Source organism: Salmo salar, chromosome 15, assembly GCF_965601325.2.
Source record: "Salmo salar chromosome 15, fSalSal1, whole genome shotgun sequence".
Lineage (NCBI taxonomy): Eukaryota > Metazoa > Chordata > Actinopteri > Salmoniformes > Salmonidae > Salmo > Salmo salar.
Window position 1 is genome coordinate 28,240,343 of NC_138305.1, and position 14,368 is coordinate 28,254,710.

Below are 14,368 nucleotides of genomic sequence, written 5' to 3' on the forward strand. Positions count from 1 at the left end.
ATAGACAGGACATAGGGCCCAATGCAGGCCTATCAGCTGTTAGATGGAACATAGACAGTACATAGGGCCCAATGCAGGCCTATCAGCTGTTAGATAGAACATAGACAGGACATAGGGCCCAATGCAGGCCTATCAGCTGTTAGATGGAACATAGACAGTACATAGGGCCCAATGCAGGCCTATCAGCTGTTAGATGGAACATAGACAGTACATAGGGCTCAATGCAGGCCTATTGGAACATAGACAGGACATAGGGCCCAATGCAGGCCTATCAGCTGTTAGATGGAACATAGACAGTACATAGGGCCCAATGCAGGCCTATCAGCTGTTAGATAGAACATAGACAGTACATAGGGCCCAATGCAGGCCTATCAGCTGTTAGATAGAACATAGACAGTACATAGGGCCCAATGCAGGCCTATCAGCTGTTAGATGGAACATAGACAGTACATAGGGCCCAATGCAGGCCTATCAGCTGTTAGATAGAACATAGACAGTACATAGGGCCCAATGCAGGCCTATCAGCTGTTAGATAGAACATAGACAGTACATAGGGCCGAATGCAGGCCTATCAGCTGTTAGATGGAACATAGACAATACATAGGGCCCAATGCAGGCCTATCATTTCACGGTAATCTGTTGTATCCGGCACATGTGACAAATAAAATTAGATTTGATTTATAACCTTTACTGAATTTATTGTGTTCTTCCTTTTGCAGAAAAACATCCATGACTCCGTGAATGGCAGCCTCACACAGCAGAGATATGTGAGTCTACTTCACACAGCAGAGAGATGTGAGTCTGCTTCACACAGCAGAGAGATGTGAGTCTGCTTCACACAGCAGAGACAGATATTTGTATGTTTTACACAGCAAACATGCATTTTTCTCCTTATCCATAAGCACTTCCTGCTCAAACAGTCTTAGTCTTGAATAACCTCAGAGAATTTCACTAAAAGTACCTCAGACTGGATTTCCTACTAATGAACTCGACCTGTTTCCAACATGGAGACTGGAGTCCCTATAACAAGCGGTTTTATGTAGATTAAATATTGTCCTAGAAATCCTTGTGTGTGTAAATGGAAATCTCTTAACCCTCTTACAGACTGGACTGGACTTGACACTGTGGGTGGTGGCATTTGTCTAAGAAAATCAGTTATTTCACAAGCAGTATGTATTTTATAGCTATTTTCTATATAAAAGATGTTTAGCGAAAGAGAGGGGAGAATAGTTTGTTTGAGCAAAAGGAACATTGTGTTTGGTTTTTCCCTCCCTCCCATTGCGCAGTTCCTTCCTTGAACTGTTAAATGACGGATTGTCACACAAAAAAACATTGATACTTTGTAGCGTGTCACAAAGACATGACTCTTTTTAAGTTCCAGAAGTCGCATGATGTTCTTCTATAAGCAGCATGGCTACAGAAAAATGTACAGTACTTCCTGATAGGCCTCAGCAAATAAACCTATACAGTATGGGCATGTATTATATCATTCCTTGTGTGTATGGAACTTCACCATGAAAATTCTGTAGTATAAAGGCCTTTATAAAGACCTATTCTTTATTGTATAATGAGCACTATTGTTTTTAAAGTAGCTGACTGCATTGTAATGGTTTTGTTCTAACAAGGCCCGGACTTACGGTCATGATGGTCATGTCACAAATAAAAAAAAACAATAACTATATTTTCTCATCCTCATCCTTCTCTTCATTATTATAGGAGTTTTGGGAATCTTCATTGGACCATGGAGAACCTAGGAGAGACGTCTAATGGTCCATCTACAGCTGTTAAGATGGTTGACATTGACTTCCTTGAAACTGTCACTTCATTCTGGATCTCTTCACAGGTACTGATGCCATGCCAACAGAGCTCTTCAGGCTCTGTGCTTCTGTTTAACTAAACAAGTCTGGGATGTGCTATTTTACTGTTTTTATAGAAGGTAAGCCAAGAGTAAAATCTAATTTTCCAAACATTTCGGTTTAATATTGATTCGGTGCCCATAAAGGTCAAAGTCACATGGTAGATGACTTTGGATAAAGGACCATTCGTTTTGCACTTAGGTTAGTTTCAGTTGGCCAGTTTATTGTAAAACTATTACATCAAAACATTTATGTAGCTACATACCAAATGAAATGGTGACTGTTTATTCAGCAGCTAAATTACGGTGATTGAGATCAATTTCCACCGTTTGGGTTTGTTTCATTTGTGTCCCAAAGAGTCCGTCTTTGATTCTATTTATACTTGGATAAATGATCAGGGTTGGTTACAGCAGCTGAATAATACATAACCACAGGGCTTGACAAAATGGCAGGCTCATTTCTGCGGCTGTCTGGATCTAAAATCCGACATATTTCTTAATTTTTTCATATAAAATTGGATGTAACTATTTGAAGTACCACTAACACACACACACACACACACACACACACACACACACACACACACACACACACACACACACACACACACACACACACACACACACACACACACACACACACACACACAGTCTGAAATATGACAAATTCCATCAAATAAAATGCCATTAATATAAAGACAAATATTTGACTTGTGGGTTTAGTTCTATTAACCAAGCAGACCAGTATGGCTGTTATTGTGTTTTTTCATAAACGGGAGGTTTATTCAGTTAGTATTCCCCTAGCATAGCAGTCGTATAATAATAGACCTATAATAGACAGTAATTTGGCTAGTACAAGAAGTCAAGAAGTAAAATAGGGTAGAAATTCAATATTCACAATAACAGATAAATAAATGTGTATTTTTACGGCGCACAATTGGCCCAGCGTCTTCCGGGTTACGGTTTGGCTGGGGCAGGCCGTCATTGAAAATAAGAATTTGTTCTTAACTGACTTGCCTAGTTAAATAAAGGTTAAATAAAAAATAAATAATGTATGGTGGGGGAATTGTAAGCCTGTTGTATAAATGGTGTGTATAGACAGTATGGACAGTATATGAATAGAACATGTGTGTACAGTAGTAGTTATATAGGATGAGCCTTGACTAGTAGATAAAACAGTATATAAATAAGTGACCAGTGTTCATTAACTCTATCTATATACATTGGGCAGCAGTCTCTAAGGTACAGGGTTGAGAAACGGGTGGTAGCCGGCTAGTAACAGTGACTAAGGTTCAGGACAGGGTACCGGGCCGAGTCTGGCTAGTGATGACTGTTTAACAGTCTGATGGCCTGGAGATAGAAGCTGTTTATCAGTCTGTCCATCCAAGCTTTGTTGCATCTGTACTGTCTCTTCCTTCTAGATGGTAGCAGGATGAACAGGCCGTGGCTTGGTGGCTGAGGTCCTTGATGATCTTCTTGGCCTTCCTGTGACACTGGGTGCTGTAGATGTCCTGGAGGGCAGGCAGTGTACCCCCGATGATTCGTTGGGCTGACCACGCCACCCTCTGGAGAGCCATGCGGTTGCGGGCGGTGTAGTTGCCGTACCGGGCGGTGATACAGCCTGACAGAATGCTCTCGATGCTGCATCTGTAGAAGTTTGTGAGGGTCTTAAGGGCCGAGACAAATTTCTTCAGCCTCCTGAGGTTGAAGAGGAGCTGTTGCACCTTCTTCACCCCACTGTTGGTGTGGAGGGACCATTTCAGGTCATCAGTGATGTGCACGGCAAGGAACTTGAAGCTTTTGACCCTTTCCACTGCAGCACTTTCGATGTAGATGGGTGCGTGCTCTCTCTGCTGTCTCCTATAATCCACGATCAGCTCCTTCGTTTTGTAGATGTTGGCACCACTCCGCCAGGGCTCTCACCTCCTCCCTCTAGGCTGTCTCGTAATTGTTGGTAATCAGGCCTACTATTGCTGTCGTCAGCCAACTTGGTGACTGAGTCGGAGACTTCCTTAGCCACGCAGTCATGGGTGAACAGGGAGTACAGGAGGGGGCTGAGCACGCACCCCTGTAGGGCCCCCATGTTGAGGATCAGAGTGGCTGAGGTGTTGTTACCTGCCTTCACCTGGGGTCAGCCCGTCATGAAGTCCGGGTCCCAGTTTCACAGGGAGGAGAAAGAGCTGTAATATAGCTAGCTATAGCAGCAGCATTTTCTGGTAGGTTGTAGTGGGTACTTTATTTTCAACTGAAAGTTATTTACCAATGGACTGACAATTGTTTTAGTGTTGTGACATAACACCATGTGTAAATACATATCTAACACTAGATGGAGAACTAGGACCAGACACTAAATGTCAGGTGTAATTATACTTTTCGTCGCTAGATACCGCAAAAACGCCACTATTTTCACTGCCAATATCAATCCCATAATCCTTGCAAACGGTGTATTCATTTGAATGGCTCTGAACGTGAATTCAATTTGAAAAGCTAGCCAGACATTTGTTGCAGATTTATACTTTACAGGTATCTCCTTACTACTTCCACCTGGACATACATTGCTGAGGAGAGTCCTGACATTTCGCAAAATGTGACGGTTAGTAAAATAATGATTGCAATAACTGAATTAGTAGCTAAATCAACTTTTTTCTTGCCATATGTTTCCTAAAAATAAAACTAGCCAACGTTAGCTAGCTAGCCACCCACCCTTTGCTAGGCTATCTAGTCTTAGTTAGCAAGTTAGCTAACTTATCAATAGAAAGCTAGTCGACATCTCCAATATTAGCTAGTCAAGCTAGCTACTTGTAAAGTTTGACACTTTATTCTTAGTTTTGAGCTCGCCAACTCAGTTAGCCTGACCAAGTTAAATGCTTTCCTGGACTAGCCAGCTAGTTAGGCCCCTCACCATAGACGCTGTCACGGATCTCGTTAATTTACTAGCTATTAAAAATATCACCTAGTCAGACCGTTAAGTTACCCTTTCCAGCTGGCCGGAGCATCATATTAGCCCGTTATAATTTGCTAACTAGGGTCTCATTAACCGACTAAACTCAACTCCACGGGTTAGTCGTAGTTTAGTCGGATAGGGTCTAATTAACATGTCATTAGCGTGCCTGCTTTCTAACCATAGCTATCTAGAAGAACGTTGTATTGCCACTCCGATAAAGATTAGTATTTCGACATGTTACTATCAAAACATTGGACTCGTAGTTACACTTAGTTAGATAGCTGCTTTACTTATATGTGTGTTCATAGCTCATTGTTCTAGAAAGGTAGCTAGCTAGTGAGCTTACTGCTAACTGACGTTAGATCACACATTGCTGCGTACTCTTGTGGGCTGGCAAGGTTAGTAACTTAGCTATCCTAGCAAAATGTGTACTTAGCTAGCAAGGTAAGATGTCATGTAACAATGTTTGCTGCTTTGTAACATTTCTAGTTTGTTTGCTGCTAGTAGGTAGGTAGGTAGGTACGTAGTCGTAGGTTATGGTTGACCATAGCCAACGCCTTGTCTTCGTTGTTAGCCTACTACGCTTGGGGGAGTCTACTTCAAAGTAATCGATTCCTCGACTCCTTGCACGTCGTCTCCCACTTCGATTCACCTAAGTCTTCGACTGAGTATTTTTGCGGAGGAAACTAAAGTTAGTTGCCTTAGGCTACTTCCCGAGAACAAACTCTGATCTTTCACAGCAAAGAAAGGGCGACATTCGCTAGGGATAAAGAGAAGAGGGGCATAGCTAGGCATGTCGTTCACCAAACAGACAGTCAGAAACCGTACATCGGTTGGACTATTTGCAATGCAGTATTTCGCAATTTATTGGCCTGCAATGTCTCGCATAAGTTCACTTAAGTAGGGGCTATCAATGAGTAAGTAGGCTGAGTTATTCTACACGCAACAGACCGAAGACACACTCGAGTTTTTCATAGTGAGGAGAAAGAGCAGGCGAGGGAGAGAGGATCGGGCAGGCAGAATAGGCTATATATATCTTGTAATCTGTTTATCTCAATGTCTTGTCTACAATGCCTTGTAAATTCACCAAAAATATATTAGGCTATCAATGAATATGGCTAAGCTATTCTTCAATGGATTCCTAGTGGCGCAGTAGTCTAAGGCACTGCATCTCAGTGCAAGAGGCATCATTGGAGTCCCTGGTTCGAATCCAGGCTGCATCACATCCGGCCGTGAATGGGAGTCCCATAGGGCGGCGCACAATTGGCCCAGTGTCATTCGGGTTTGGCCAGGGTAGGCCGTCAATGTAAATAACAATTTGTTCTTAACTGACTTGGCTATTTAAAAAGTAAACAATTGGGCCTAACTGTACAATAAGTATTGTCTATAGCATATTTAATGAAAACCTGGCTGATGTCCTACTAGGTCAGGGCTCTCAACCCGATTCCTAAAGAGCTAACCTGGTTCAGTTTATCAACTAGCTAATTATTGAATCGGATGTGCTAGATTAGGGTTGGAGTGAACCTACAGGATGGCAGCGCTCCACAAACAGGGTTGGCGAGTCCTGTCCTAGGCAGTAGATCGCGACGCAGGGCATCCCCGCTAAACTTTGGGGAAATGACAAGTTCTCTTTCTCATCCATAAACACATCTCTTTTTTTGCAAATACGGTTCTCTAGTAATACTGTCCAAATAGGGCAAAGAATATCAGCGTGGAGAGCGCTGCGTCATCCCATGGGATCCATCAAGGTTGCACACAGCAGGAAGTATCACTAAAATATTGTAGTTCCTACACATTAACTTCTATATTCAAATGAAATAGGCCTTTTTATATAGGCTTAAGTTGATAACACTGTGCTGATATCAGTCCTCTAGAATGCAAATGTAGTCTTCCTAGTAGGACTCTGCAAAATGGAGGTAGTGTGTACATGTGTGCGCGTCCGTTGGAGCGTGTTTTTGGGAGTCGTGCAAGTGTGACTCCCAACCACAGGAGACGGAGTCAACTCCAAAAAATCCTAGTCGTGCATCACTAGCTACACTAGTGCATTGTTGGCAGGTGCTTGTTGACAATGCTAGCTTAGCTTAATGTTACAGGCACAGTGTATTGTCATCCGCCATTTTTAATTTAAACCAACTTGTTCCCCTGTAGCTAGTTGAGACATAGTTGTCCTATGAATTAGTAGTAGCACTGTCATCAGTTAAACGCAGCTTGTAATATAAGGAGATTTTGTGACCAGGTCATGAACCCCTACAAGTACAGCATACACCAGACTTCCATTATCACCGTAACGCCTGCTATGACGGACGCATACAGTTAATTCGGAAAGTGTTCAGACCCCTTCCCTTTTTCCACATCTTGTTACGTTACAGCCTTATTCTAAAATATATTTTTTCTCATCAATCTACACACAATACCCCTTAATGACAAAGAAAAAACAGGATTTTAGAAATGTTTGCATATATATTAAAATACAGAAATACCATATTCACATAAGTATTCAGACTCTGCTATGAGACTCGAAATTTAGCTCAGGTGTAGAGGTCAACCGATTAATCGGAATGGCCGATTTCAAGTTTTCATAACAATCGGTAATCGGCATTTTTGGATGCTGATTATGGCCGATTATATTCCACGAGGAGACTGCGTCAGCCTGTCACGCGAGTGGAGGCGGCAAGGAGCCATGGGTAAGTTGCTAGCTAGCATTAAACATATCTTTATTAAAAAACTATCAATCTTAACATAATCACTAGTTTACTACACGTTTGATATTAGTTTAACTAGCTTGTCCTGCGTTGCATATAATCAATTGTCACTTCTCTTGTGTTCCGTGTAAGCAGAGTTGAGGTATATGCAGCAGTTTGGGTCGTTGCGAACTGTGTGAAGACCATTTCTTCCTAACAAAGACCGTAATTAATTTGCCAGAATTTTACATAATTATGACATAACATTGAAGGTTGTGCAATGTAACGGCAAAATTTAGATTTAGAGTTGCCACCCGTTCGATAAATGACGGAACGGTTCCGTATTTCACTGAAAGAATAAACATTTTGTTTTCTAAATTATAGTTTCCAGATTTGACCATATTAATGACCTAAGGCTCGTATTTCTGTGTGTTTATTATATTATAATTAAGTCTATGATTTGATAGAGGAGTCTGACTGAGCGGTGGTAGGCAGCATTCATTCAAACTGCACTTTTCCTCCATTTGCCAGCAGCTTTTCGCAATGCTTAAAGCACAATTTATGACTTCAAGCCTATCAACTCCCGAGATTAGGCTGGAAATACTATAGCGCCTATAAGAACATCCAATCGTGAAAGGTCTAAGAAATACAAATGGTAAAGAGAGAGTCCTATAATAACTACAACCTAAAAGTTCTTACCTGGGAATATTGAAGACTCATGTTAAAAGGAACCACCAGCTTTCATATGTTCTGAGCATGGGACTAAAACGTTAGCTTTTTTAACATGGCACATATTGCCCTTTTACTTCTCCAACACTGTTTTTGCATTATTTAAACCAAATTGAACATGTTTTATAATTTGAGACTAAATTCATTTGATGTGCTATATTAACTTAAAATAAGTGTTCATTGTAAATTCAGTATTATTGTAATTGTCATTATTACAAATATACGTTTGTGTGTATATGTCGGCTTTTTTTGGTCCTCCAATAATCGGTATCGGTGTTGAAAAATCATAATCGGTCGACCTCTACTCAGGTGCATCCTGCTTCCATTGATCATCCTTGAGATGTTTCTACAACTTCATTGGAGTCCACCTATGGTACATTTAATTGATTGGACATGATTTGGAAAGGTACACAACTGTCTATATAAGGTCCCACAGCTGACAGTGCATGTCAGAGCAAAAACCAAGCCATGAGGTCGAAGGAATTGTCCGTAGAGCTACAAGACAGGATTGTGTCGAGGCACAGATCAAATAACTTCATTTGTCACGTGCCGAATACAACAGGTGTAGGTAGACCTTACAGTGAAATGCTTACTTACAAGCCCTAACCAAAAATGCAGTTTAAAAAATACCTTTAAAAGAATAAGAAATAAAAGTAACAATTTAAAGAGCAGCAGTAAAATAACAGTTGCGAGGCTATATACATTGGATACCAGTACAGAGTCAACGTGCGGGGGTACCGGTTAGTCAAGGTAATTTAGGTGAAGTTGACATTTAGGTAGAGCTATTAAAGTGACTATGCATTGATAATAAGAGTAGCAGCGGTGTAAAAGGGGGGGCAATGTAAATAGTCTGGGTAGCCATTTGATTAGATGTTCAGGAGTCTTATGACTTGGGCGTAGAAGCTGTTTAGAAGCCTCTTGGACCGAGTCTTGGCACTCCGGTACCGCTTGCTGTGCGGTAGCAGAGAGAACAGTCTATGACTAGGGTGGCTGGAGTCTTTGACAATTTTTAGGGTCTTCCTCTGACACCGCCTGGTATAGAGGTCCTGGATGTGAGGAAGCTTTTCACCAGTGATGCACTGGGCCGTACGCACGACCCTCTGTAGTGCCTTGCAGTCGGAGGCCAAGCAGTTGCCATCTGGGGAAAGTTACCAAAACATTTCTGCAACGTTGAGGTTCCCCAAGTACACAGTGGCCTCCATCATTCTTAAATGGAAGAAGTTGGGGAACCAACAAGACTCTTCCTAGAGCTGGTTGCCCAGCCAAACTGAACAATCGGGGGAGAAGGGCCTTGATCAGGGAGGTGACCAAGAACCTGATGGTCATTCTGACAGAGCTCCAGAGTTCCTCTGTGGAGATGGTTGTCCTTCTGGAAGGTTCTCCCATCTCTTCAGCACTCCACCAATCATGCTTTTATGGTAGTGGCCAGACGGAAGCCACTCCTCAGTAAAAGGCATATGATAGCCCGCTGATGAAACCAAAATTGAACTCTTTGGCCTGAATGCCATGCGTCACGTCTGGAGGAAACCTGGCACCATGCCTATGGTGAAGCATGGTGGTGGCAGTATCATGCTGTGGGGATGTTTTTCAGCGGCAGGGACTGGGAGACTAGTCAGGATCAAGGGAAAGATGAACGGAGCAAAGTACAGAGATCCTTCATGAAAACCTCCTCCAGAGCACTCAGGACCTCAGACTGGGGCGAAGGTTCACCTTCCAACAGGACAACAACCCTAAGCACACAGCCAAGACAACTCAGGAGTGGCTTCGGCACAGGTCTCGATGTCCTTGAGTGGTCCAGCCAGAGCCCGGACTTGAACCCGATCGAACATCTCTGGAGAGACCTGAAAATAGCTGTGCAGCAATGCTCTCTATCCAACCTGACAGAACTTGAGAGGGTCTGCAGAGAAGAATGTGAGAATCTCCCCAAATACAGGTGTGCCAAGGTTGTAGCATCATACCCAAGAAGAATTGATGCTGTAATTGCTGCCAAAGGTGCTTCAACAAAGTACTGAGTAAAGGGTCTGAATACTTATGTAAATTTGATATTTCAATTTTTTTATATTTTTAATACATTTGCACACACACATTTGCTTTGTCATTATGGGGTATTGTGTGTAGATTGAGGGGGGGGGGGGCAATTTAATAAATTTTAGAATAAGCCTGTAACGTAACGATGTGGGAAAAAATCAAGGGGTCTGAATACATTCCGAATGCCCTGTACGTCTTGTGGTGTACCTCATCTTTTGAGTGGGTTGTTTCTGGAAGTGAAGTGACAGTTCAGACAACTTTGGGTTAAAGGGGGGGGGGGGTTGACTTGATAATTTGGCATGATGTTTTGTACACTGAATGCATTACCTTTCTACACTGTTGACTAAGTTTGTTTTTTTCTTCTTCTTTTCTCTCCAATAGTGTCTCTTACTATGGCCTCTGGAAGTCATGATGGGCAAAGCAGGGAATTCCAACAGCTCAACCAGGACAAACCTCATGAATTTCTCCATCACATCAGCAACCACTCTGCAGCTGACAAGAATATGAAGGAGGTGAGTGGATTTCAAGGTGGGAAGTGTACAACTTGGTACCCAATTTTTCATCCTGGTTCTCCACTTTTTTCCCTCCCCCACAGTATGCACTTGCACAATCCATGTCATTGAAATAAAAGCATTAAATTGTTGTAAGCATTGACTAGAAAGAGTTTTCACCATTTCTTAAATCTGACGCTGATCGTGTAAATGCACACAGTGTGGAGAATCGGGATCATACAGTGATTGTGTTATGAATATGAACCAAAAGGTGTTTACTAACCTTACTCAAACGTTTCTCTTTAAAGAAAAACTGTACGTTTTTATCGCTTATCCTTTTTTGTTTTAGGTGTTTTTTTTAAATAAGGAAGAAATAGATAAAGACCGGTGAGTTTTCCAGTTCTATGTGGATCTAATGCACAAGCTGCCTTTCCTAGCACTGCAGTTACAGCTGCTCAGTCACTGGGGAAAATCTAACCATCGGAACAACACATTTCCATCTTTTCCCAAGCACTTCTCCAAACACTACCATAGTGTCTAGTCTCCTAACTAACCATATCAAGACAAAATCCTTTTTTTTTTTATATATATATCAACTGGACTCCTCCTTTTTCTCCCCAACAGATTTCCCGTGAGTCGCGGTGCACACATCTCTGGCAAAGCGAAACAAGTGTCTGTGTGCTACAAGAGGAAGTGTTCGTTGTCGCTTCACAGTGTAGTGGTGAGCTCCGGCGTGCGCCACAGAGCGCCCCCCGCAGGTCGGGCTGTCTGTGACATGGCCAACAAGGAGAATGAACTGACCTGCCCAGAGGAAGTGCAGGCCATACATTACAATGACAACTGCGTTTTCCCCGTAAACTCTGTAGCAGAAGCAGGCTCCAAGATGGCAGGGCCGGGAAACAAGTGCGGTGATTACTTCACTGAGGTGAGATACTACCAGCCGTCCCCAATTCACTCCCTACCCTGGCCCCTTGATCCTTTGATGTTTGCAGACCAATGATCATTGGGACGGATCACTTCTGTACCTCATACTGTCCATTCCCACCATCAAACCGTTGCCCCTGCGCTCTAGGCACCCTCTGAGAGGGTTGGAATTGTCACCATACTCCCAATACCTCTCCAATCCTTGCACACTGGGATAGATCGGTAGACCCTGTTTATTGGGAAGAAAAGTGTCATTCTCTTTGAGACAATTCAAGTGTTTTTTGTTTGATCCTTTTAGCTTTTTGAAGTGGATTTTATTGACTTGTTTTGTCATGCCCCCCTGCCTTGTGGGTATCTTTCCTGACCAGCTATCGAAGGATCACGACGCAATGACCCACGTGCTTTTTGGGAGGAATCTCCGATTAAATGTAGCTCTGACACTATGGCGAAGAAACGCCAGCGAACTAGTGGCATACTTGATCAGGTAGGAACACAGACTCCTCATCTATCTTCCTGTCCACATACCGTTAATGATTTAATCAACATGTTCATGTCCAATAAACACTGTTTGTTCCGTAGAATTGAAGACACAGGTGTGCTTCTTGACTGCCTGCCAGTTATAACGAAAAAGTGAGTATCCCAGTTGAATTTAAACATGATAATGTATGGCTGTGATGAGTGGACTTGAGACACAAATTAATACGTGTCACTTGTTTTTGCTTCTGTAGCCTTCAAGACGAAGTGCCGTGCATATCACTGGGCTGCTGTGTAGACCTCCTGCCACAAGTCAAAACCATCCTCGCCAGTAAATATGAAGAGTAAGTTCAACTGTGGAATTTTAATGTATTTTTATTTGACCAGGTAAGTTGACAGAGAACACATTCTCATTTACAGCAATGACCTGTAGTTGCTGCTGCTGTAGAAGTACATGTGGGGATCCACCTGAATTATAATTCTGTTCTGTTCCTTCACCAGACACTTGATTGTGGGTTTACACTGGATTCAGTCTGTCATTAAGAAATGGTGGCCAAAACTCTCCACAAACAGCAAGAGCCTGCAGGACAGCTGCTCAGAGGACAGGTATATTAACGTCTTTTCATATTTTTGGTGTTTGGTTTCTTGAACATTTTACATTATATTTACCAAACTTCCTCTTTCTCCAGACAGCACAGTTACGGTCTTGGTGGCAGCGCCCATAGAAGGCTCTGTGCATGATTTTGCTACAAGCCTAATTTGACTTAACACTGTTTACAGGAACCTCCAAGTCATGAAGCAGCAGCTGAAGGAATTGTGGGAAGAAGGACCCCGGTTAAGTTTAGTTCCAGGAACTACAGGAGAGATGGCGAAGGTAAGGTGTCATGGCGACCCTTCATGTTATTTATCCTTTGTCTTCGTTCATTCCAGGCCATTGGCTCTAGATGGGGGGGTGGGTACCACAACAAAAATCTGAACTCATCATGAGGGGCCTCAGTAAGCTTGCAGATCTGCATACCCAAATCCATACCCACACATGCAGTCAGAGCCGGCCCTAGCTTTTCAGGGGCCCTAAGTTAACATTTTGTTGAGGGGTCCCCCACTCCACCTAACGAGCAAAACATTTTGATCCGGGGGCCTTCAAAACAGGCCGTCAGTTGCCCATCCCTGGTCTAGATTGACATTTCACGTTTGACAAATCGTCTCTCACCGGTCTCTTCTCTCTCAACAGGCCATTGAGTCTTACTTATTACAACTACGCTGACCAATCAGTCAATGTAGCACTGAGGAAGCGACCACTACTGCCGGATAGAGCTGTGTTTTTAAACGTTACCTGGAGCCAGTGACACTAAAGACAAGACAATGCTCCACACACCGACAGGAACCCTGTTCTATTATATGGGGATTGATTGTCTGTGCAATTCAGACAACTTCCGCACTCAATCACAGCTGCAGAGACACTTATAAAAAGAGGGAGGAGAGACGCAAGGGAGGAAGGAGCCTTTCTCTTTGCAAAACCAGGAATGACTACTTCACATTGAAGTGGATCGACGTCTTGCGACGGGGCAATTCTTCAGTCGACCTCCATGAGACTTGGCAAGAAAGGCACCTTATTTCCTATATAGGGCACGTTTGACCGGAATAGGGTGCCATTTCAGATGCACGCTGAGACTGGGTCTTGGCCGCTCTGTGACGTGCCAAGTTCTCTCTCCACCACAGCGCTCTTCCTCACTATTGTGTGTGTAAACCTGCACAGATCATGGATGTAACATAATGAATGCCCCTTCTTTGTTTAATACTTCTTGATTCTTCCACTCATGTCCTGAATCAAGAACTTGAAACTGCTGTGGTCTTAAGTTATGAGAGCTCTTCTTGTTTTGTTTTTTTCCCTGTTCATGAATGATGTTTGACTGTAAAAGTGTAAATACAGTGATTCTTTTAATCATCTTTAAAATAAATTTACTAAAATCTGTCTTGAAGCATTTTATTTATATTTTTGTTGTTTTAAATGGTGGGCACTTGATATTTGTGTTATGCCCATGGTTATACAGTGCCTTAAAAAAGTATTCATATCTTTTGACTTACTACACATTTTGTTACAGCCTGAAATGTATCAGTTGTCTTACCCATCTACTCACAATACCCCATAATGACAGTGAAACATGTTTAGATTTTTTGCTAATATGTTAAATGAAATACAGATCTCTTTTACATAAGTATTTACACACCTTTGCTGTGACAC

At 42.5% G+C, this 14,368-nt stretch overlaps 1 protein-coding gene across 1 annotated transcript; it reads left to right on the forward strand.

Annotated features, from left to right (window-relative positions):
- Window positions 1-4,281: 4,281 nt before the first annotated feature.
- Window positions 4,282-14,098, forward strand: LOC106571096 (KATNB1-like protein 1). The gene is made up of 10 exons (XM_014143765.3): window positions 4,282-4,448; window positions 10,619-10,749; window positions 11,078-11,115; window positions 11,353-11,653; window positions 12,021-12,136; window positions 12,232-12,282; window positions 12,381-12,470; window positions 12,628-12,732; window positions 12,907-13,000; window positions 13,358-14,098. Exons 2-10 carry the CDS (start codon window positions 10,630-10,632, stop codon window positions 13,388-13,390), a joined length of 948 nt encoding a protein of 315 aa, XP_013999240.2. The 5' UTR covers window positions 4,282-4,448; window positions 10,619-10,629; the 3' UTR covers window positions 13,391-14,098.
- Window positions 14,099-14,368: the final 270 nt, after the last annotated feature.

What these genes read in the sequence shown, in the direction of transcription:
- LOC106571096 (XM_014143765.3), top strand. Translation starts at nt 10,630, where the DNA reads ATGGCCTCTGGAAGTCATGATGGGCAAAGCAGGGAATTCCAACAGCTC. An exon ending in CTGACAAGAATATGAAGGAG is followed by an intron (nt 10,750 to 11,077) that starts GTGAGTGGATTT and finishes TTTTTGTTTTAG; the next exon opens with GTGTTTTTTTTAAATAAGGA. An exon ending in GCGGTGATTACTTCACTGAG is followed by an intron (nt 11,654 to 12,020) that starts GTGAGATACTAC and finishes TTTCCTGACCAG; the next exon opens with CTATCGAAGGATCACGACGC.